The sequence below is a fragment of the Lactuca sativa genome, chromosome 4 (genome assembly GCF_002870075.4).
Source record: "Lactuca sativa cultivar Salinas chromosome 4, Lsat_Salinas_v11, whole genome shotgun sequence".
NCBI lineage: Eukaryota > Viridiplantae > Streptophyta > Magnoliopsida > Asterales > Asteraceae > Lactuca > Lactuca sativa.
The window spans coordinates 315,670,518-315,695,817 of record NC_056626.2 but is presented as its reverse complement, the minus strand read 5'-3'; the positions used below and the strand labels follow the sequence as shown (position 1 = coordinate 315,695,817).

At 34.1% G+C, this 25,300-nt stretch overlaps 1 protein-coding gene across 1 annotated transcript; it reads right to left on the bottom strand.

Moving 5' to 3' along the window:
* Positions 1-363: 363 nt before the first annotated feature.
* LOC111913722 (uncharacterized) lies at positions 364-4,398 on the bottom strand. The gene is made up of 3 exons (XM_023909430.3): positions 4,098-4,398; positions 1,768-1,816; positions 364-1,097 (listed from the first exon to the last, which is right to left on the bottom strand). The coding sequence occupies exons 1-3, from the start codon at positions 4,195-4,197 to the stop codon at positions 629-631; spliced, it is 618 nt and encodes a 205-aa protein (XP_023765198.1). The 5' UTR covers positions 4,198-4,398; the 3' UTR covers positions 364-628.
* Between the last annotated feature and the right edge of the window lie 20,902 nt (positions 4,399-25,300).

Sequence of the window (25,300 nt, the reverse complement as noted above, 5' to 3'; positions counted from 1 at the left end):
GTTTTTCAAATGTTTTTGGGAGCCTAGACTTAGGAATTGGGTTGTTGCCATTACTCAATTTCATTTAATTCATAGTTGTATTTCGGTATTTAGCACTAGATTTCCAAAACCTAACGTATTATGTATATGACATTGGTTTCTAAGGCATTTGGGAAGATTTTTGGAGATGAGAAGATCAATATTTTTTTCTATTTCACAGTTCAAATGCTACATAAATAATTTCCTCACATGAAATACGGCTAGATTTCAGTTTCTTTTGTAAACATATATATGTTGCTTCAGTTTGTAATTAATGTAGGTATGCGTAAAATTTGTGTTGGTTCTTTTTTTAATTGAACAACTAATATATTATAAAAAAGGGGATCATCAAAATGTGAGAAAAATATACTAAGATTTGCTCCAATACAACAGAAAAAGAAGAATAACAATACCAATAGGTTTTGGCGTTGTTCATTGTAAATGCTATATTTGCATTGATTCAGAAATACTAGTAATATAATATCAATTTATTACACGTATAGTAATGTAATAATATCGCATTCTAACAGGACTAACTGACATGTATTGTGCTTCATATCTAAAGAGAGCTGATAATTCATGTACATATTACTCCCCATATCTAAAATAATTATTTAAAACTCTTTTTTCCACAAACCCACGACCACAACCATGTCTCTCCACATCCTACTGCCACCATACATCCTCCATCTTGATCACCATCAACATCAGCGCCACCACTACCCTTTTTCTCCTGTGATCTTTTAATTACAGGTTTAACATCAATATTACACTTTTCCTGCTCCAGTTTATGGGATACTGGCTCCCCACCATCACCACTTCCTTCCTTCATAGATCCTTGGACTACATCACCATTGTAACTAACAACGGTAACTTGTTGAGTCATACCACTATCCTTTCTACCACCTCCACCTCCATAACTACCCTTTCCCATGTCAGGATTTTCTCCATAAACATCAAAATAACGGAAACTAATCAAATCGAGTCTACTTGTGTCCCTTCCGAAATCTTTGTTATGGAAACAGTCACATGACAATGAGGAAGGGGTAAATTCATAACTGCGCTTTTTGGCCACCAATCTAATCACAAACATAATTTTAAGTAAGTATGCTGGAATTGAGGATCAAAAGAAAAATATAATTTCATTATTCACAACTTAGGGTGTTTATCGAACACCATGAAACAGAAATTAAGTGTCATTGCTTATATATAAAAACAAATGATATAAAATTAGCAAAAACATGTGGATATTTAATTATTGTTGTTAAAAGTTGCAGTGTTGTAAAAAATATAAAGAAATAAACTGCAAGTGTTATCATAGAAAATGTTATTAACTTAAATTTTCTCAAATCGTTACTATTTATAAAAACTTATTTTTGATAATTACAGATTATCTTCGTCTTTGTAAAATATTTTGTAAAAACCGTCATCTAATTTGTTACTTTTAAGGATATATAATATTTATATATTATAATTAATTTATAATAATATTAAATAAAATGAATATATTAAAATACATGAAATATAGTTCAATTTTATCTTCTTGCTCAAAACATTACATATATAGATATAGATGTATAAGAAACAATAAAATAAATGATTAGTATCATTGACTGAAAAAACAACTCATTTTAATAATAAAACACTTTTACAGAATTGATTCCTAATATATGATATCTCAAAAAACCTTAATGCTCACATAATTAAAATTTATTTATATGCAATGATAACAAGAGCAACAAAACTTACTTTCGGCCAGTTACAACCACGTCCCCATTTTTCGTCGTCTCTCGTGCATCTAACAAACATAATAACAAATGAGTCGTCTAAAACAACAAAACTTAGATATCAATTATGTCAAAATGTTGTTTAGAACGTGCAAAGTGCTTAAGCGCGCACCTATATATAGAACCTATATATTATGTTAAAAGCAATAAAAACAATTACTTTTAAAAACCTTCTCCAATTCATAAGCTCTGCTGAAACTATTTTTAATATTTTAACATTTATCCATTATCCTATAATTTTTTTAAACATATATAATATTTTCAGTTGGTCTTAATTTCTTAAAATAAAAATGTTATTAGTGAGTGACCTCATCCATCTCGTCAAATTCCTGCTTGGATTTGGTACCCACCCCATAAGATTTGGTAAAGAGGTAGCAGAAGAGAGAGAAATGTGTAAAAGGCTTCAAATTATTAGTTGCTAGACTTCGACTATTATTTAATCACCATTTGACCATATTTTTTATTTAAAAAAAAAAACTTTTTTTTTAACACATGTTAGGGTAAGGAAGTAAAGTTAATAAATCATAAATAAATGGCTTGATAACTAAATGGGTTCGCTAAAATATATAAATAGTAAATGCTAGTGAGATGGAAGATAAAAAAATAATGTGGTAGCAAAAAAATTATGTAACAAAGTCCTATGAGTGCTATATCACTCCTTCTAGCCTAAGATTAAAGGTAGTGAGGAAGTAATACAAGAATAGCTTGATAACGAAATGGTTTCACTAAAATATATAAATAGTAAATAAGTTATGTATTTGACGTACTAATAAAAGTTAATAAATCATAAATAAGCTCCTAGCTATAGGGGATGCCCTTAACGAAAATCATGTAGTTAACCAACATCCATAAGTAGTCGAGAATAAAGTTGTACCATATTTGAATATCAAACACGGCGTGCATTCTAGAAACATATGATGTTGCACAAGCCTCACGTGAAAGTTGATCGATTATCAATCTTAAAACAAGCTAAAGGAGAAGTATGGACTGTTATCATTACCAAAACTCATATATATAGTAATCACATGCGATGATGCAAATTAAAAAAATAAAATAAAAAGTGTATATATGACCATGATCATGCATATCACTATCCGGAAGGTGAATTCTACTGATAATGCTAGCTAGAAAAAATCAGCATTATTGGTAGTGTTATGAACACAACTCATTGTAAAACGAAGCCACAAATATCCAGTCTATAAACATGTGGAAATTAAAGTAAACAAATTCACATGAAAATGCGTTGTAACATCAAAGCACTACTAGAAAACATGGCATTTTCCTACGGAAAATAGCTACGGAAATTTTCCGTAGCTAATTAGCTACGGAATCGCTACGGATCAGCTACAGAATGGGATGCCCTAGTTTAGTAACGGAATAGCTACGGAATAACTACGGAATAGCTACGGACTCGCGTCCGTAGCTATTCCGTCCGTAGCTATTCCGTAGCTAATTAGCTACGGAATAGCTACAGAATAGCTACAAATGCAAAATCCGTAGCTATTCCGTAGCTAATTAGCTACGGAATGGCTACGGAATACCTACGGATACTAATTACCTACGGAGTATGTTTTCCGTTAGATTTCCGTAGCTAATCCGTAGCTAAGTAGCTACGGATTGGCTACGAATTTATCTTATTTTCGATTTTACGAGCACCAAACGTCGTTTTTTTCGCATCGTTATTTTCACACCTCTACTATATATAATTATATATATTTTCACCAACTTGTAGCTATTAATATCGTTCATAAGGTTGTGTACCTCTTCGGGATCAAGTACTCGTTTCACAGTTTAACATTGTACTTTTCACCAACTTGTGATGGATTATGTTTGTATATGTATATTTATACACATGAATGAGTTGTGGTATATGTGTATGTATACGTGTTTGTGAGATGTATGTGAACGTATTCATAAGCATTATAGTGTTAAACCACTAAACGAGTAATGGATCTCGTATGTGCACACAATTTTATGAATGCTATTAATAGCTATAAGTTGGTGAAAAAATATAGATAATAATGTATAATAGAAGTTTGAAAAACGGAGCGAAAAAAACGAAGTTTGATGCCCGAAAAATAAAAAATAAGAAAATTCCGTAGCTAATCCGTAGCTAATTAGCTACGGATTAGCTACGAATGTTTCTTATTTTCGATTTTTTGGACACCAAATTTCGATTTTTTGGGCACCATAAACTAATTCAATGTATGATAAAGACTAATTAGCAAAAAGAGAAAGAATTTTAATTTAAATATATTCATAGAAATATAATGTAAATAATTAAGAATTTACCAGAGTCTTTATCATACTCTTCGGCGTTGAGTGGTTTACCACCGCCATCAATGTTTAGGGTTTTTTCATCTTTGGCTTCCGCACCTCTTTCCTCCGCCATGGGTTAGAAGATATCACCGATTTAGTTCATTGCTTTCATATCTTTGCCTCGACTTCAAATATATCTGTTGCTGTGGAAACTACCTATAAACTTCGTGGACGACTCAAGTCTCGCAGTTTGCGACGAACTTTACTTCTTTTAACCCAATATTTTGTACATTCATTTTCAACTTCTACGAAAGTTCTTGGGGCACAGATATTTTTATCGGATAATCACAAAAATAAGAAAATGATAGTTTTAAAAAATCGCTATTTATCATTTAATAAAATGATCATAATTAAATTAGGAAGGGCGTCAAATAAAAATTGCCATGTCATTAAAAATCTTATAAATGTCGAAAAAAAACAAAAACAAATCATTTTATTTTGTGATCATGTTACCAAATTAAGTGTTCGTATATTTCGAAATGATGAAGTAGTTTCATAAAAAAATAAATAAATAAATAATAGTGGCAAAATCTGAAAAAAAATTATTACACAATTTAGATTATTAATTATAGATATTATCCCAATTTTTATCAACCACAAAAATGATTGGCGCATAGATCCAAACTAAAAAGTATGATATTACAATAAATCCATTACAACTTGCATGTTCTTCTAAGTTCTAAGATTGATTAGTTTGACATATGGTTCAATATTGCTTTTTTTTTTTTAACAAAAACGACTAAATTACACACCGATGGTTAGCTCGTTTGGGTAATTTTATATGATTTGTGTATAACTTATTTTTTAAACTTTGACTGCTTTTATGATATATTTTTGTTGCATGTTTATTCCTTTTTTTCGACAGTAGAAAACTATATTGTGCTCTTTTATTGTTTTTTAATTTTTATTGTTTTTTTTTATTAAAAAATATTTAATAAATAAAATGGTTCTCACCATTAACCTTCATCCCCAGCCTTTCTCCTAAATAGCTTAAAAGTCAACATAACCCCTCCCTCAAATCACTACCTCCTCCTCCACATATTGATGTCTTCAAACTTATCTAGGTAGGTCTAACCCTCACTGATGGCAACGAGAATCTCACAAAACTGTTTCATCTAGGAATTTAACTTCAACAATTTCTGGTAGTAGTTTTTGGAGGTTTCACCTTCTCTTCCATAGTTACCGCCTAGTCTCACATTCTTTCTTCAAAAACATTCATTGACATCTTAGAAAACAGCGCCTCTGCCGCTACCGATATTCCTCACCGTGGTAGTGGTAAGATACTAAAATTATGCTCGATTTTAGCTCTTTTGCCTAGCAACTTCTAATCGAGAAATTGTGCCTAGTTGTGTTACAAACCACCAATTTGTAAAGAATGGTGATGCCCAATTTCATGTTTGAAGTCACTGCTTTATTGGAGTAATCATGAGAATAAAGGCAATGTTTTATGCTAAATACCCACTAAAACCCATATTCAATCTGGAACTTGGTGGTTCTGAGTTGTAGGTTTTGTCCGAATGCATCTTTTTTGTTGTTAAAAATAAGAGACCACAACAATACCACTTTCGAAAAGATTGAACTCCTGAACTTTTGAATCTATCATCCTCGTATCAAACTTAGAAAAGTAATATTCAAAGGTTTTACAGAGTAGCGACATATTTAAAGCTTTTACACAACCATGAGATGGGTTCGAAGCTTTTAAACGTCGGCACGATTTCTTGGATGTTTTTAAACATTGATGAGATTCGTTCGAAAAGGGAAAGTGTGAGGGTTGAAGAGGATACCTGCGAAGTCCTAACCATATCTAGCTATCAATGGTTCTAAAGTTGGATATATTGCTAACTTGAATATATTAAGGTATTTTTTAAAAAAAACATAAGAAACAAGTTTTACATATATGTATCGGGTAAACGAGCAACAAGTTGTGTCGCAACCCCTTTTTGGATGGCAAAACTAATTCTTTTAAAACAACATCTATAAATCTTAGAGTCATAACATTACTATACATTACCCGTTGGACTCTATTGAGTAGCACCACAGTTTCTGGCGCAAGGAAACCAAAAGTATCAAATGAAAAGGTTATAAACGTGTGTAGATTTTCCATGCATGCTTTCTTATGTTTTGCCACTTTGCTTTATGCAGCTTTTAAAGCAGCTTGCCCCACAGTGAAAACCTTACTCCTCAAACCCACATGAGGGGAAACCCCTATTAGATCCACGCATGCATGTTTTCCTCCAACCCATCCAAATACTAAAACATCAGTTAGTCTAAGTATTGATTTTCCTTCAAATGGGTCGGTCAAAAATTCACAGGTGTCTCTTTCTTGGCTGAAACCCAAGCGCGCCTAAAAAGGGAAAATGTGAGGGTTGGGGCTAATATGGGCTGGTAGGATCTACATTATTTATTAAACATTTTTTAAATGTAAAATAAATCCAAAAGTAAATAAAATAAGACAATATAGTCTTTTTATGTCTATTAAAGACCAAACATACAATAAAAACATATTATAAAGATGGGTTGAATTAAAAAAGTAAGTTAGGGACCAAATAGCAAATATTCATATAATTTACTCAAGAAAATATTAAATTTCTTTTAATAACAAAATTCATGTGGGCGATCACAACAATACTGGTTTATAGAGCTCCATTTTCATGTTTACAGGATATATACTGGAGTAATAAAGAAGTTAGGTCATGAAGTGATGCAATGTGTGGAAAACCCTCTATCAGGGTTCTATGTATAAATTGTATTATATACAAATAATATGGATATGCTCATTCGAACACTGTAAGGATATTAAGCTTATGAATAGCAAACACAAATATTTATGTGGAAAACACAAACACACACACACACACACACACACACACATATATATATATATATATATATATATATATATATATATATATTCCTTAAGTGGAATAATTCGCCTCATGACGCTTCAACTGCCTCGAAGCGTATGCAATCACACCACGCCTCTACATAATCTACAACCAGACATAAAATAGATGCATCGTGGTAACCACAAAAACATTCATTCCCTCAGGGAGGCTCAATATCGACACCTTGCATAAGTTCTCTCTCAAAACCTCAAATGATGCCTACTGCTCAGGACCCCACTGAAAAGTGTTGTTCTTCGTCAAACGAATCAAGGGAACTATAATCTTGGGGAAATCTTGAATGAATCTTCAATAATATCCCACTAATCTAAGGAAACTCTGAATCTCAGATGGAGATCTCATAACCTCCCACTACATCACGACCTCAATCTTGGTTGGGTTGACCAAAATATCATTATGGTTAGTGAGCTGACCCATGAACTGCACTTCGTACAACTAAAACTCATATTTAGAGAATTTGGCATAACACCTCTCCATCCTCAAAGTCTCAAGAAACTCCAGCAAATGGTCCTCGTGATGCTCCCTGGTCTTAAAATAGACAAAGATATTATCAATGAACATAATCACGGGCTGATTCAACATCGGCATGCATACCCAATTGATGAGAACAGTGAATGTCGTCGGTATGTTGGTGAGCTTGAATGACATCACCATAAAATCATAATGCCCATAGCGAGTCCTGGAGGCCGTCTTGTAAATATCCTCATCCCTAACCCTCATCTGGTGACATCCTGGCATCAAATCAATCTTAGAAAACTAAGATGCACTTTGAAGCTGAGCAAAGAAATCATCAATCCTTGGAAGTAGATCACTGTTCTTCACGTTTAGATTTTCTCATCTCCCTATAGTCGATACACATTCCGTGAGATTCGTTCTTCTTTTCACAAACAAAATAGGGTCTCCCGATGGAGAAATGATTGTCCTCATAAATAACAGCTCCTGAATTAGCATGGACAACTCCTGCATCTCAGGATGCGCATGATGATAAAGTATCTTGGCTATCGGAGCCGCACCTGGAACCAGATCAATCTGAAACTCCACCTTCCTCTGAGGAGATACTCCCGATAAATCCTCAAGAAACACATCTAAGAAATCATGTGATGGTTTTTCTAGGTTATTAAAAAATTCATGTGGCGGTAAACACTTAAACCCCTAAGTTCACATGCAACCTAGAAAGGATCTATGTTTTCTCTCTTGATCGTAATAAACTATGAACATCAAGAAACCCTAGAGGGAGGATATAAAATCAAAATTAACGTAAAGATTATGGTTACATACCTTTTGATTATTATAGCAAATAATTAAATCAAATCCTCTTGAAGTTCCTTGGAAACCATGCACCAAAAGGATGATGCCTCTAATGGCTCACACCCAAAACTAGAAACCCTAGAATGAGGAGGAAAGATGAGAGATGAAGGGAATTTTGTTTATATGCCTTTAGGTAATGTGGTGAACGAAAACTACAAGCCAAGGGGTCCTATTTATAGTTTAGGTAACTTGCAGGCAAAATAAGTTTTCAATTAATTAGATAATAGATTTAATCCTAATTCAAATACTTTCCTTTTATGCGACTAGGAGGCTTCTAGAAACACTACGGAACCCTCGAAAATGATCCATACCATGGATGGGTATAGAATTGTTTCTTTTATTCAACTAGTGAACAATAATAATTCACACCTTACACCTTTAATTAATTCTAATTAATCATGAATTAATTCCAGATTAATTCTGATTAATAATTAAAATATTCTAATTGATTTCACATTAATTTATTAATCATATAAATTAACAAATCAGTTATTTATCAATTCATCTCATATTAGTCTATTACTCACATAATAAATTAACAAATCAACTACCTATTTCCAATTAATATATTAATCACATAATATATTAAAAATTAATTTTTCAATAATTTCCAATTAGTTTATTAATCATATAATAATCTAATAAATTAGACATCTCTCTCATAATATCATTTCTAGTTATTTTTGGTCATGAGGGCAACCCAAAAAGGACTTTGCTTTTAATTACAGGAATATACCAATTTAGTTACTGACTTAGACACTTTAATCCAATAATCTTCCACTTGGATAATTCTGTAACTGCAATTGCAAGTATATACCTTGAACTAAACAACAAAGGGTGCTTTCCGAAGCCACTGCCAAACTCTGATTCACATCAAATATTGGCCCTAAGATAAGTAAGCAGCTATTCCTTCGTTCTATAAGATATTGTATGTACTAGGTCATGGATTAAATGATAACCTCATGTTCATTTGTTCTATTTCCCGATTTCCCAATTTGTGATCAAATTTAGACTAAAAAAATTGATCACATCAATTTAGTCTGGACCAAACACCTGGTTTTCATAGACCAACTCAAATAATCAGGGGCCCACATATATCACTTTTCCTTATTCAGTCAAAAGGAACGAATTACATTGACTATATAGTCTTACAATCTGCATATCAAATCATACATGGAATAACCCTTTATTACATCTAGTTCCGAGATACGTTTGAGAAAACCAATGCACAACTATTATGTAAACTATGAACTGTGTATCTCTGCTTTAAGAATAAAATATATCATTGTCTAAGAATCACTTGTGATTAAAATCCATGAAGCAATCTCTAAGCATAGGTTTATCCAATACTTAAATTCTCTATTTTCAAAGTCCTTATAAATATTATAGCAATTCCAATTGTAATGTCTTACGCTCAATCGACAATCTACAATCAATTCATGACAGTCTTATTTCACTACTTACTTCCAAAAATATGAACGACTGTGAAATTTTGAATAATATTAAAATTACTCGGGAAAGTAAAACGGGCAAAGAGAAACACAATAACAAATTAATTAACTATGGCATCATGCCCATTGATTATAAATAAATCCATATTATTTAATCACCATAAAAATTATGAATTTATTTATTGTATAATGTTTCGAGTAATCAACTAACCACTTGAATTAAATTACACAAGTCATGCAATGTTATAAACATGCATTCTATGCCTCGCGATGGCCCTTTCATTGTGAACAGATGAATTGGACACTACTCCAATGATCATTATTTCATGATTCCAAATTCTTGTCTGTAACAATCGTAAAAATTACGTCGATGTCCGTCGATCAACGACCGAAACTAATTTTGACGTAGTACTTAATGTATGACGATCTTATAATATATATATATATATATATATATATATATTTGTGTGTGTTAGTGTGTATGTGTGTGTGTGTTAACAATAATAATCGTTTATTATAGATTATTGCTCGTATATGGTTAGGCATATGCTAATAAAATCAGTAAGACATATATAGTTATGTTTATGTAGTGGAAAGGATTTATTTATAAAAATATCCAAGCCCTTACAAGTTTTATATGTAATAATAAGTGTACCTTATCATCATATGGCAAAAATATAACAAAACAAAGGAAGTATGAATATATGTATGTGTTAATATGGTTAGATATCTTGAAAATTAGCCCCATCAATACCAAAAAGTCCATTTTGAGATAATATACTCAATTAAGAACTAGTACATACAATCACCTTCAAATACATCTAGAACGAGCATTAAAGGCAAAATTCAACTCCTAAGAGTCTTCTACACCCTACCCCAAACCCATCCCATGTTTTCTTTTCTTTTCTCCCTTTTAACCCATCACAAATTCTGCAAAATATTACTAGGACTCTCCATGGTTGAAAATGGCAGCCAAAAACACCCTTCAAACCTCCTTTCTTCCACCTCTTCTATCCTAACTTCGAGTTCATCGAGGAACACTTCCACTGGAGGTGTTTCTTGGCTATTTTCCGGTGAGAAAGGAGGCAGCAACCTCTTGAAACTCCACTCCTGTTTAATCATTTTCGAGAGAGCCAAACACCCCCACTACAATCGAAGTTGCTGCCACCCATTTCCCTTCCTTGGCGACCATTGAAACAGGAATAAAATGATGGGAAAGCTGTCAGAAACATCTCCGGCCACCCCTTTTTTGCCGACAACTTTTGTGGCTGTTTTGGTGAGTTTATTTCGATCTTAAAAATCTAAAAACTTGTTGTTTTGAGCATCTTCGTAAGGTCCAATAATCTAAATCAAAATTCGTCTATTGTTTGGTGAAGCAACCTGGTCTTGAACGAAGCAAGAACCTCACTGAACCTCCCGTCTAAACTCGAGTAGCAACATGCGTCAATTGTTTCCTTCTTCGTTACTATACAACTATTTTAAAATGATTGTAATGATCTAGATTCCTCCATTTTTATTTATATTGTGCCTGTGTGGCTTGTGGAACGACTATAGTTTCAGTTACAGGCAAATTCTTATATTGAAGATTTTTATTCGAAGAAGTATAGGTCTAGGTTGAGTCATTTCTCCCGATTTGGGGCCGAGATTGTTTGAATGTATAGGATGTTATCTACCTCTCATTGCGACATAACTCTTCGTAAGCGGAAAAGATCCAAACAATAAAAATTGTCACGAGAATAACTAATCCTTGTCGTTAAAATTATTTGTGTAATAAAATACACATTATAATTTATTGGTCATTGAAAAATTATTTTGAATTATTATAACACTCGGAGTCAAAAGAAAACCTATAAATCTTACCAACATTATTGTTGACGTATTTTTAAAATGTATATATCTCTAGATGTTCAAAGTGGTTAGAAAAACTCTCACCCAGTGTGAGGACGAAGGATTTGATGTTGAAGATAAATTATCGGCTTTATAGTAGCCTTTTGTCACTTTTAGGCTTGCAAGAAATTTTAATCCACATATTAAATGGTGTATTTTTTTCATATTCAGACTTCGGAGGATTGTAATATCGTATAAATTATGTTATTATTTCATTATATATTGTTGACTATGATCTAAATGTTTGGTATTAACCCTGGCGTTTCCGTTGCTGGTTGGGGTGTGACATTGTCCTTATTTAAGATGTAGTGTGATAATATATGGTCCATTAGCATGGCCTAGATTGCTCTAGGATGCCAGCCTGGCCTGGCACGCTCCTGCCAGTCCTTCATGGCGTTCCATTGCTAGCCCTTCCTGGTGTTCCCTTGCCAGCCCGACCTCGCGCTCCCTTGCCAGCCTTGATGGCACGCTCCCTTGCCAGCCCGACCTCACGCTCCCTTGCTGGCCTTTCCAGGTGCGTGCTCGCCAGGCTTTCCTGGGGAACGCCCGACAGCCCTGCCCAATGCCTCCGGGTAGCCTTGCCCAGCTCCTTGCTAGTTAGGCCTGAATTGGGCTGGCCCAAGGCCTGACCTAATTCCCCTTGACGTGATTATCCAATATAAATAGAATAGTGCCTCCTCCATAGAGGAGGACTCTTCCCCTAGTGGCTCAGCCGCCACTACACCTCTCCCCATGGCTCAGCAGCCACATTACACTCTAGTCGGGTGGCTCAGCCGCCATCCGCCGCTGTCAGCCACCATCCACCATCACCAGCACCAAGATGGTTCTCTCCAGCTAAGGAGAACCATCTCAAATCTACCAGCTGATCTAACTTGATCGCCAAAGTCCGCTCTCGGGGCACACTCCCTGGGGTGGCTCTAACAGCCTTGTCTGTTGTAACCTCGTAGATTCATCTCTGGCGCAGAAGCACTCTCTCAGAGCAGGTGGTCGGATATCATGTCACATCATTTGGCGTTATCCGTGGGACTCAAAACCACGACCATGTTCTTGCCTAGATCTACTCAGATATGTCATTTTAGCTCAGGTTTTCCTCCAATCTGTTCATTTCTAGCATCATGTGTCTCAGATACATTTGTTTTTGCCAAGATCTGTTCAGATCCATTTGTTTCTTTCCAAGATCTTTTTAGAAATATTTTTACCATTGTTTAGATCGCAAGATCTATTTCATTTTCAGCTCGGATCTCTAGATATGTTTTCGTTTTTAAGCTCAGATCTCTTTATCTGCTCATGTTTGCTCATTCAAACATTCCCCAAGTTTGCAAAAACCTTATTAGATAGGTTTTTTGTTTTATATTTTGGTGTTTTGTTCAGCAAAGGGGAAATAGAATAATTTTTATGAGCTTTCATCCCATTTTCAGCACACAAGTTACCAGAAAATCGTTCTTTGGTTGAGCCTTTTTCATCATCTGAAATATTTGTTTGTAAAAAAAGCTTTGATACTTGTACATTTTACACCACTTTCAATTTTTTTGCTTAGATCTCTAAAAAGACTTTATTAGGTCTATTATTTTGGTTTATACTTTGATGGTTTCTTCAGTAAGTCATGAAGAAAGAGGGTCTGATGAGTTCTTAACCCATCTTTGCTCACATTTTAATGGCTTCTTGAGCAAGCTAAAAAGAAAAGAAATTTTATGAGAAGAAAACCCTACCAAATCCGTTTTTGCTCATATCATGGGGTTTTTCAGCAAGTTTGAGAAGAAAATAAATTTTTGTTGTTTACTTGGTGTTTTCTTTAGAAGTTTGGAAAAAGAGAACGAATTTTTCATGAGTTTCTATCATTCTCAGTTCATATATTATCAAAATTCATTTCAGTAATGATTTTGGATGTATAAATATGTTGAAGTTGTTTGTCCATGCAGCTATAACGCTTGTACATTTAAAAAAAAAAGAGAAAAAATCCGATAAGCGCAAAATTTCCTATGCAAATCTCTGTCCCTGCAATTATTTTATTGTACACACAGCTGTGTACATTGTACATTTCACAAAACCCATAAAAATCGTTTATCCCTCCTCACCAAAACCATCAGATTATATTTTGTCATTTTTCCTCAAAATTACACCTACCCATTATTTGTTTATTTTAACCCACCTCAAGGTTACCATGCACTTTAGTTACATTTCAATAAATGTTTTTCAGAAAGAAAAGAGGGTAAAAAGGGGAGTTATACAAGAAGTGTTCTGTAAAAAAATACATATATACATCTTACCCTACCCTACAACCTTTACAGTTTACAACTTAGGGTTATAATAGATTGTGCACAAAATAACTTTACAAGAAAGGAGACTGGTGTTTCCTCTCTCTCAGTAAAAAAAAAGAAAAAAAAGGGGGGAGGTGTACGCTCTACACCATCAGAAGACAATCTTATTGGTAGGTCCAAAGCATAAACTGCTAAAAGTCAAAGAACAAATGTAGGACCCATCTTGTCCATCTCTTTACCCCAACCACTGTGATATCTCGACCTTATCCATCGTCGGCACCTCAGCCAGATGCCGCCACCAATCGGACTCAGCTGCTAGCCAACCTCCAATCGTCGGAAGATACCCAAAGGAAAGGCCAGTTCCGAAGCTCCCCTACGTCCAATCCCAAAGTGGCTACTTGCTTCTACTATCATGAAAAAGGGAATTGGAAACGAAGTTGTCTGAAATACTTGCAAGATATCAAGGATGGAAAAGTGAAGCCAGCCTCGAAAAATATTTACACTATCTTATCTAATAAATCATCATATTCTCGTTGTTGGGTCCTTGATACAGGATGTGGTGTTCACATATGTTCTAATTTGTAGGGGCTAAGAAGAAGTGAGGATGTCGAGCATGGAAGGGTGAACTTTGATCATGGGCAATAACCGCTCTTCATTTGTTACCAAGATTGGAGTTTATATGTTAGTGCTTAGTAGTGGATTAGGTTTGAATTTAGTAAATTGTTGCTACTTGTCCGAGATGACACGAAACATCATTTCATTTCATGCTTTATTTAAACAAGGTTTTAGATATTATTTTAATGATGAGAATGGTTCTATTTATACTTATAAAATGGTGTTTTTTCTTTGAATCTTTACCTTGTGATGGTGTGTATGAATCTTTGATGATTGTAGACTATTTAGGTAATAGTGTTTTTCAAATTGATTCGTCTAATTGTATAGACAAACCATGCTTGTGGCATTGTCGTATTGGACACGTGAACAAGAAACGCATAGCCCAACTCCAAAAGGATGGAGTGTTGGAATCATTTGACTTAGGTCAGATGATACATGCGAGTCTTGTTTAGTAGGAAACATGACAATATCACCTTTCACTGGCTCTTCTGCAAGAGGTAAGGGATTATTGGATCTCATACACACAAATGTGTGTGGGACCTTCACATCCACCATAAGGGACGCAAATCAATTCTGAGTGACTTTTACTGATGATAATAGCAGATATGTGATGGGTTTCGAGCATTCTAACACTCCTATGGTGTACATGCAACCCTATAAACCTTGGATCTATGTTTTCTCTATTATACATGCAAATATTCAATATTCCAAGGTTTTATCCTAACTAGTATATTATGAAGCAACTATACTACAAAGTCTAGTTAGATGACATACCTTTTGATGGAGCTTGAAGTCTTGAACCTTTAAGAGCTTAGTGACTCAAGTTTTGCACCTCATATGGTTCACACAACACCAAGAACTCTTGGAATAACTAAAGAATAAGGATACTTGCACCGAATCGGTTTTTCCCTCCTGTGTATACACACTAGTGCCATTTCATGAACCATAGACCTCTTTATATAGTGTGGAGGATTAGGGTTACATTCATGTAAACCCTAATACTCATGACCTTTCATTTCCATAGGATCCATGGGTTAAACACTCCATGGACTATCCATGAAAGCTTAGCCCAACCTAAATGAACTTGGCCCACCATATATATAAGGGTCCATATTTAATTAGTTCCTTTTGATCACTAGATTAATTCTAAATTAATTCTTGATCAATACTAATTAAATAATATGATTTTATATTAATATATTAGAACTTATAATATATTAATATAGATCACTAGTATTGTTTTTCTCATTTTGTCTATCCAATTGTTCTGATACCATGCAACCCAAATGGACCATGCCAAATCAGGTCAAGTACATATTAATTATAGTTTAGGACTTAGGCACTAATCCAACAGTCTCTCACTTGGATAAGTCTAAAACTGTTATTACGTATGACTCCAAAACCCGACTAGCAATCCTAGCTCTTAAAGCCGCTGTCGAACTCTGACCTAGTCAATGACTTATCCATTAGATAAGGGACCATATATTCCTCCATTCTAGATATCATATGGACTAAGAAATGGATTATAATCATTATCTTTGTCCATTTTTTGTTTCCCGATTTCCGATTTATGACGACCGACTAATTGAACAAATCAAATCAGTCCAGGCTTGGCCAAGCACTTAGGGGTGTCATCACTAAATCATCGAGGGTCCCACAACTATCGCTTTTATCCCTCCCATGGTAAAAGGAATGGATAAACTTCGACTCATATGCTTGTTATACTGCTTGTTGAATCATACACAAAGGCACATTTTATAACATTGAGTTACCAATGTGTTTTCGTACAATCATTGTATAACCAACTCATAGTCAACAACTCATATCTCCAGGTTTGAAGAATATAAGATATTATCGTCTCATGATCACTCGTGGTAAAATCCATGAAGTGAGTTAAATGAGTGTGGGTATAATATAATACACAGAACATATGAGCACTCATGAATGTTGTAGCAACTCTGGCTATGTCCAGCACCTTAGACATCTACAAGCCAACTTCATGACAGTCTTGCGTTAATACCTACTTCCAACATATTAATGATTGTGGATGGTTTGAATACCTTTTATTTATCACCATATTGATTACACATTATTCATTGAATAATGTTTTGAATCATCAACTTTATACTTGAATCAAAACAATAGTCATGCCATGCTCTAAGCATGCACACTATGTTTATCCAAACTATAGTTATGCCATACACCAAGTATGCACACTATCGTTTTCTGTGATCCTTACTTTGTGAAATAGATCAACTGAACACGATTCCATTAATTCTCATTTCACAATACCAAATACTTACCATAAATGTAAAAATTCCAAATTCCTACCATTTACCGAAATTTGTTAAATTTTTAAAATTATATACACTGATCCCCTTGTAATGATTATGCACAAATTCACAAAGACTTGTCAACAGTCATTACAGAGTATTCCAATGGAGATCTACTCATGGAAACGAAGTTTCATATTCAAAGTACATTGCTTTGAACATCCTTCTTGCATTAAGTTTTCTAATCTTACACAGATTGAATAACTTCCACCTATGGAGACATCTCCATATTCTCATTTTGACTATCACTTCTGAACAATAGTTGCCTCTTTTCAGAATATGTCAACATGGTTCTTCAAAAAATTTACACCATACTTCCAACTATCCATGAGCAACCAATATTCAGTAAACCTTAGATTGTCCTCGACAATTGCTTAATAATTTTAGTCATATCCAATTCTAGATTTTTCCCCTCTTAATGCCCTAGGCATTTGGACAATTAGAAAGGATAAATATTATAGCACATGTAATCGATCCTATAACCGAAGCATATGGGACAATTCTTGAAGTCTCATATAAAGACATGATCCTAGATTAGTCTTTTGCTACAATATTTTTTATTTGCCATGTTTTCATAATTCGACTATGAAGACGGATGCCGAAATCATGATCCAATTTTGAGAACGCAATATATATAGAATTTCCTTATGTTGAACCATTCCAACATAAAATTCATATATATATATATATATATATATATATATATATATATATATAAAGATATATATATATATATATATATATATATATATATATATATACATACATATATATCCTTGAATAAAGATGATTAAAACCTCAATCTAAGCTTTTAGAATTGAAATGAAATATAATTTCCTCTCCCTTAATTATAGCAAAACAACTTTTCCTAATTGAAACCTTTTGTTTTCTATAATTAATATTGCTAACTTGCAACACTTACTATAATTAACATGCTCCCACTTGCATGATGATTATAGCATAACACTTATGCTCCCATTAGCTTTGACATGTACTCAAAAATCAACTGGACTTCTAGAAATCAATTTTATTGACCTTTTTACCAAATTTCATATTTCTGATATGAGATGCTTTGATAAAACTTTATCAAACTCATACATCTTTCCTTAGATAGCACACACGTGTATCTAAACAATTTTAGAACTATGAAAAAGGATGCCATTATCATAGTCTCAATTGTTTAGACCTTTTTTCATTTCTCACAACTCCATGTTAGTGTGCCGGTTAACCACACACGCTCCACTAACGACTTTGAGAATGCAAATATCACAATTGCTATCTACTTAAAATCTACTTAGTGAAATCGTTTCCTCACCAGCATTTTCATAAATCAGAGAGAAACCTTATGAAACTTTAGATTTTATGGTGTATGTGTTCTTATCCATGTGAATTTGTCAAAACCATAATCACAAGAGAAGGTTAGTGACAAATCCAAACTCATATGGACTGAACTTGTGCAATCTTAACTCCTTGCCACCTGGCAGCACAAGGGTCTGCCATTGCTTCCAAGAAGTTATGCAAACAACTAAGAACTTATAGAACTCAGATGCATAGTCAACTTTAACTGGAATGGGCACAAAAATATGAATCTGTCAACATGATACGTTACAAACCTTAAGTCGTGCGCTAGTGATAAGCTACATATTTTATTCTTGATTAGTTCTTGAAACTCTTTCAGGATCTTTTAGACCCCCACTTTTCTCTTGACATATAAGACTCTCTTGCCAAGTATCATTCCATGTCAAACAAATATTCAAGTGATAGTGCGAATTCTTATCAAGACAAACACTTCACACAATTGGCCTTAGTTGGTCTTTGTTTTATCCGAAACATCACAGCTTACCAATTTCAAATGTACAAGAGTAGAACACATTTTACTCTTACATTTGACAAGTCTTATAAACCTTATTTAAGATGTGTCACTCAAGTTACAATCTTGGAGTATGACCCTAAGACTTATTTTGGAATGAAGTATGAATAGTCTTCTTGATTTAACCATTTCAACAATTCACTGATGGTTGTCGAGGCCAACAAAAATAATAACCCTAAATATTACACACTAAAATAGTGTATAGTGGTAAAGGGTTCGAATCCACGGATATTTGTTCAATTTATAACTCTATGAAAAATCTCTTTGTAAAAGAACTTGTAAAATAACAATAAAAATAAAATAGGGGGTTTTGGTGTTTTGAAATACCTAAAACAAACTAGAATTAACTATGATTTAAATAGACAATTTCAACAAAAATAAGGGTTTGATGTAAAATCAATAAGGGAGAGATGGTTGACTTAAAGTTTCCTCACTTTGACTTTTGATGAACATATCATTAGAATCCAATGGTGTAATACTTTGATTTAAATCCTTAATTTGGCTATAGTAATCCAAGGAGCTTGAGATTACCTAGACTTTTCTTAATTGTTGAAATGGCTAGAGAAGCTAATAACAATTTCCTTAGTCAAAGTCACTAATTTCAAATAGCATGTAATTAGTGAAAGTCAACTAGTATTAAGAACCAAAAAGTCACCAAATCCAAGAGGAGTCAATTGCTTTCACTATCATGTTGGAGAAAATGTTTTTATGATTATGAGAAGCAAAAACAACACAAAAATCATTTGTTGCTTGCTAATTTGAGGATCCTTTAATTAATAAAGAAATTAGCCAACTAATCACCATAAACACATTTAAATTCATGAATAAAAACATACTAGTAGTGATAATATGTTAAAACACAAAACATGTCGATAAAGATTTAAGAACAAATTCATGGATTCTTCAACATTCAACAAAAGTTCAACGGATTAAACAAAAAGTCAACCAAGATTAGTTTAGCCAAGCATGACTAAACTCAAAGAAGCAAAGTTAGTTAAGAATGTACCAAACATGTAACAAGAATCAAGAGATGAAAAGAAGATATTCTTGAGGTGTTCTTGGCCTTCAAAAGTGCTCCAAACTCCAGAGAGAAAGTGTCAAACTCAGACCTCAAAGATAAGGTTGAAGAGGCACACCAACCTTCCCAATATAGAGGTCAAGGTAAAATCCCGAAATTTCACCCTTCAGGAATCCACGCGGGCTGCGTGACTGCAACGGATTTTTGGGCTTCTTCAAATCTTGGGCCCACACAGCTAATCCATTGGCCCAATTCGAGTCCAATAAGCTTCTAGCCCATTTTTCTTCATTATTTCTTCAATTAGAACCCAATTTGTCTCTCCACATCACTTAAAACTGCCGCAAACTCCTAAACATTGATCTTGCACACTCAATAATTCTCCCGTGTCTTTCAAATTTAAAGTTCAACACTTCCATGCCTTCAAGCAATTAACCAGCCCACTCTATGAATCACCTCCACAGCCATCAAGCACGAAATCCCCATAGCCCTTCAAGTCCAAATTCTTACAAAAGATCCAGCACATTCCCGCTCCTCTAGTAACCTTAAAATCTGCAATAATGCTCAAGAAACTAGAAAGTACTCGAAATGGTCATAAAAATAACAAAAAGGAAAATATGCATGGAAATTAACTAAAATGCGAATGAAATGTGCTAAAAAAACTATAAAAGGAAGTAAATAAAATGAAGCTATCATTCACGAATCCTCTTCTTAGCCATAATAATGCACTAAGATGTCTCTAGAGGATTAATTGTGATATGGTATCATAATCTTAAGATGATCATAACATATGATACTAAAGTACTCTCCCATCTTCTCAGATTTGAGAAACTTTTATCTTTCTACCTAATTTGATTCTTCTCATTCGTTCTGCCATACATCGAAACTTTTCCAATGTTTTAGAATTATACTTAAACTTATAAGTATAACCATATTTACTAAACTTTAGTAAATCATGACGAATAGTCTTATCGATCTTTGTGGTGGAGTTGACCAGTGCACAAGAATGTGTACTCGATCCCTTAGTCCTTCACTTAAATCACATATACATGTGAACAAGGAATTAGTCTTAATTGTCCAAAGAAGAAAATTCTCATTCATCATACAACTTGCATGATTCCAAGTTTTGGTCCAATTGAAAACTTGGGTGATGAGAATCTTTCCTTATTTGGTAAATTTAGACACTACCACAAAAGAAAGAATCAAATTCATATTTTTATTATTGCTAGAAACATATAAACATGATTTTTTCATAAATGCCATTGCAAAGAGATATAAAATAAAGTGAACAAGGAATTAGTCTTAATTTTCCAAAGATGAAAATTCTCATTCATCATACTAAAGGGTTTTGAGCATTCTAGCACTTCTATGGTATACATGCAACGTTATAAACCTTGGATCTATGTTTTCTCTAAGAGACATGCAAATAATAACTTTCCAAGGTTTACTTCCCAACTAGCATATTATGTGATACTTGAATCATAAAACACTAGTAGAATTACATACCTTTTAGTAGTGGTTGATTGTTGGAGTTTGAGAGCCTAACACCAATAAAGTGAATGCCTCAAATGGAAATCACAAATCACCACAAACCTTGAAAACCTTTAGACGGAGTATAAACACTTGTAGAAATCAGCCACCTTTGCTCACACACAACTAGTGCCATTTTAAGTGCCAAGGACTCCTTTATATAGTGTGCTTGATTAGGGTTACATCCATGTAAACCCTAATACCCATGACCTTTCATTTCCATGAGATCCATGAGTGAAGCTCCATGGACTTACCATTAAAGCCTAGCCCATTCTAAATAAGTACTTAGCCCACAGTATATAAACACAATAGTCCATATTAATTAGTCACACTTTTGATCACTAAATTAATTCTAAATTAATTTTAGATCAATACTAATTAAATAATATGATTTCTTATTAATATATTAGAACATATAATATATTAATACATCATAACATATACTATTCTAAAAAGATTATCCATATAAATTGTTCGGGTGAAGTGTAACTCAAATAGACCATGCTGGGTCAGGTCAAGTACATCTCAGATATAGTTATGGAGTTAGACACCTTATCCAACAGTCTACCACTTGGATAAGTCTAATAACTGTAGTTGCAATTATGACTTCAGGAACCGATCGGCAATCGTAGCTCTTAAAACCTTCTTGAACTATGAAGCACCATTTTATTTAAGGCATCATATAATCATCTGTTCTAGATATCAGTGTCACACCTCGAAAACCGAAGGCGGAAACATTTCCGGGGTTCACTCCACGTTGAGTATCAAATCCAATGTACATAGTAAGTAAAGTGAAACAAACATTACATTACATATTAAAAGTTTTACAATTTGTTTCAAAAGACACAGTTTATACAGTTGTGATACATAATATAGATATAAACAAAACGAACGAGCCTTGCACGCACACGATCCTAAACCAAGTAAGCCTTCGGGTACCTGAACTATCATTGACCTGAGAACACAAGCAGTTTGAAAATCAGCATAACGCTGGTGAGTTCATAAGTAGTTTTGTTTTGTAAAAATGTTTATGTTTCCTTTCTGTTTCTGAAATGTAACACACGCCAAGAAAATCCCATATTTTCTTAAAAGTTGGTTGTTGTATCACAAAAGTAAAGTATAGTTTGATTATCCACTTCATTGTTCTATTCCTTTTATGCACCAGTGTATTCCCAGGAAAGTCCCATACTTTCCTGAATTGTTAATTAATGTAAAAGCTGTAATGTTATTCAGTTGGTTACACTTTTCTGGTTATGTATATGTTACCCAGGAGTGCCCCATGCTTTCCTGTATGTTGGTTTATAAAGTGAAAGATGTATTCTGTTAAACCTGGTTATGTACAAAATTTCCCCAGGAAGGTCCCATACCTTCCTGAATGTTAGTTATCTTATGTAAAAGATGTAAAAGATGTAAAAGATGTAAACTGAATCCTGGTTATCTGGAAAATGTAGTAAGTGGTTCATTATTACTATAAGTAAATCTCTGTTATCCTAGTTGCGAGTTCCATAACCATACTAAATACTGAACCTGTGGCAATAAGTAGTCCACAGCCTTGTGGCAATAAGTAGTCCACAATCCTTATGACTTTCGTCACCCTTGAACCATTTCGGTTCGGCTGTAGCTAGCAGCCAGGTATGGGGTAGTCAGCCCCGTATAGATCTATACACTTAAGTCACGCTCTCTAAATTCCAGAGATTCTGGTTACGGGTGTAGTCCTCCATTCGCGTATCTCTGTGGAGTGCTCGCCGAGGACGTGTCTCCAATCATATGGAATAACAAATTTACTAGTAATAATAGGATAATCCTCCATTCGCGTATCTCTGTGGAATGTTACCGAGGACAAGACAGTGTACGAAATATATTGTTCATGTGTTGTAAAGTCATGCTTTTAACTGATAAAGTGTGGAAACCATTTGTGAAATATATAAAACATAACAGTTTATAAAACCCATTTCACAAATAAATGTTTAAGTGATTTGTGTATTCTACTAGTTATCAGTTGTGTATATCAATATTAAAAGCATATGAAATGTGAAACACACACATGAAAATAAGTTTTGAGTACAAGAAAACCCTTGTACTTTGCTTGTGTTCCCCCCTGAAAAACATTGAAAAACAGTGAAAAAGGTAGGGGTATGAACTCACCGGACTCAGAAATGCGTCGGTTTGGATACTAGACCTTGGTTCGGGGTTTGATTACTCGCGAGGTCCCTATGTAAAATGAAATAATGTCCATATATATACAATTAGGGATACATTTACTAATTATATGGAACATTACACTCCAACGAGGTTAAACACCTCAAAACGAGCGTTTGGAGTGACCCGGGTGACATCTTCGGACGTGTAATGGAACTAGGGACTTGGGACTTGAGTTTACTCCCCAAGAGTAAACATTTTAAGGATTTTACAGCCACATAACACATCCACACATGAGTTTACGGCCGTAAACTCATGTTGGTGTGATTTTTGGGTGTTTAATGGCTTAAATGGACATGGGGATTGTTGGAATGGATTGCTAAAATGCCTTTGAATGAATTAAATGTAATTATACCACAAAGAAGGGAGTTTACGGCCACCACCTTGGAGTTTACGGCCGTAAACTCACCCATGGCCAGGAAAAATGGTTTTTAAACTACAAAGAACAATCACATGTGATTCCAGTTAATTTTCCAAGCCTTGTTATGAATTTAGAACACCATTAAACATACTTTTGGGATTTTATGGCCTAGAGGCATGTTCTATGGCCGTAAACTCTCTTATACTCATGGGAAGTTAGTTTTTGATGCTTATAAACAATCACATGTGATTCTAGAATTTTATACAAGCCATTTGAGTGAATTTGATGCATCCTTTAACAAGTTTTATGAGTTTACGGCCAAGGGTATGTTCCTAGGCCGTAAACTCCTATAAATGACATTTTTGATGTGTTACAAACCCTTAAACTATTTTTAGATGCATCTAGATTTTACCACAAGGCCATTGGTTGAGTTTCAAAGCAATTTGACATGTTTTAAGGCACTAAATCCCCATTTAAGAGGAGTTTACGGCCCAAGAATATTTCTTCGCCGTAAACTCACTTTTGTCCCCCAAAAATCATGTTTAAATTGATTTAAGTCTAGATTTGCAAGCCTTATAGGCATATCTAAGTCCCAACTATGATTTGGAAGGGTTTAAGTTCATGAAAACCCCATTTACATGAATTTACGGCCCAAGCTTATGCTTTGGCCGTAAACTCCTTCAAATGCCTCAAAATCCATGTTTTAAATGTTATAAGTCATGTCCATGAAGTCATTAAGCCATACCTAAAGTCCAAAATTGCTTAGGAGGGAATTTAGGGCTTAAAAACCCATGTTATATGAGTTTACGGCCCATGAAGGCTCCATGGCCGTAAACTCATGAATGTGGTCTTAATCCATGCTTTGAATTCGAATTTGAAGGCTAAGAAGGTTACAATACAAGCTAGGGAAAGTACCTTAGAGATTTGAGGCCTTAATTTTGAGATTTGGACCTTAATTCTAGCTTGAGGAGAGAGGTTGTGAGAGTTTAGTGAGAATTGGCCAAAGGCTTCAAATGAAGTCTTAAAACACTTTATATAGTGTTCGGGAATTGGACACGACGGAATTCTACCCGATACCGACGTTAAGTGGGATTTTTGGTCATACCCGACCAAGTTGTCGTGACTCGATATGGTCGATTCTATAATTACTCCAACTACTAAAGTGGGGAGTTAAAATGATTTCTAAATGTATTAAGACACCCATTAAGTCATTTTAGGTTGATATAAACTAGCGACTTAATAAAATGGCGAAATCGGAAACGAATTTGAAAATGACGTTTGGTTGATCAAATTGGATTACAAGTTGAGGTACAAGAAGTGTTATGAAATTTTGGGTTGTTACAATCAGCCAGACAAATACATGGAACAATGTCTTACATATTGTCCAACAGTTTGTATCCCGATTTCGAATTTGTTTGACATAGAACTTAATTGAACACATCAATT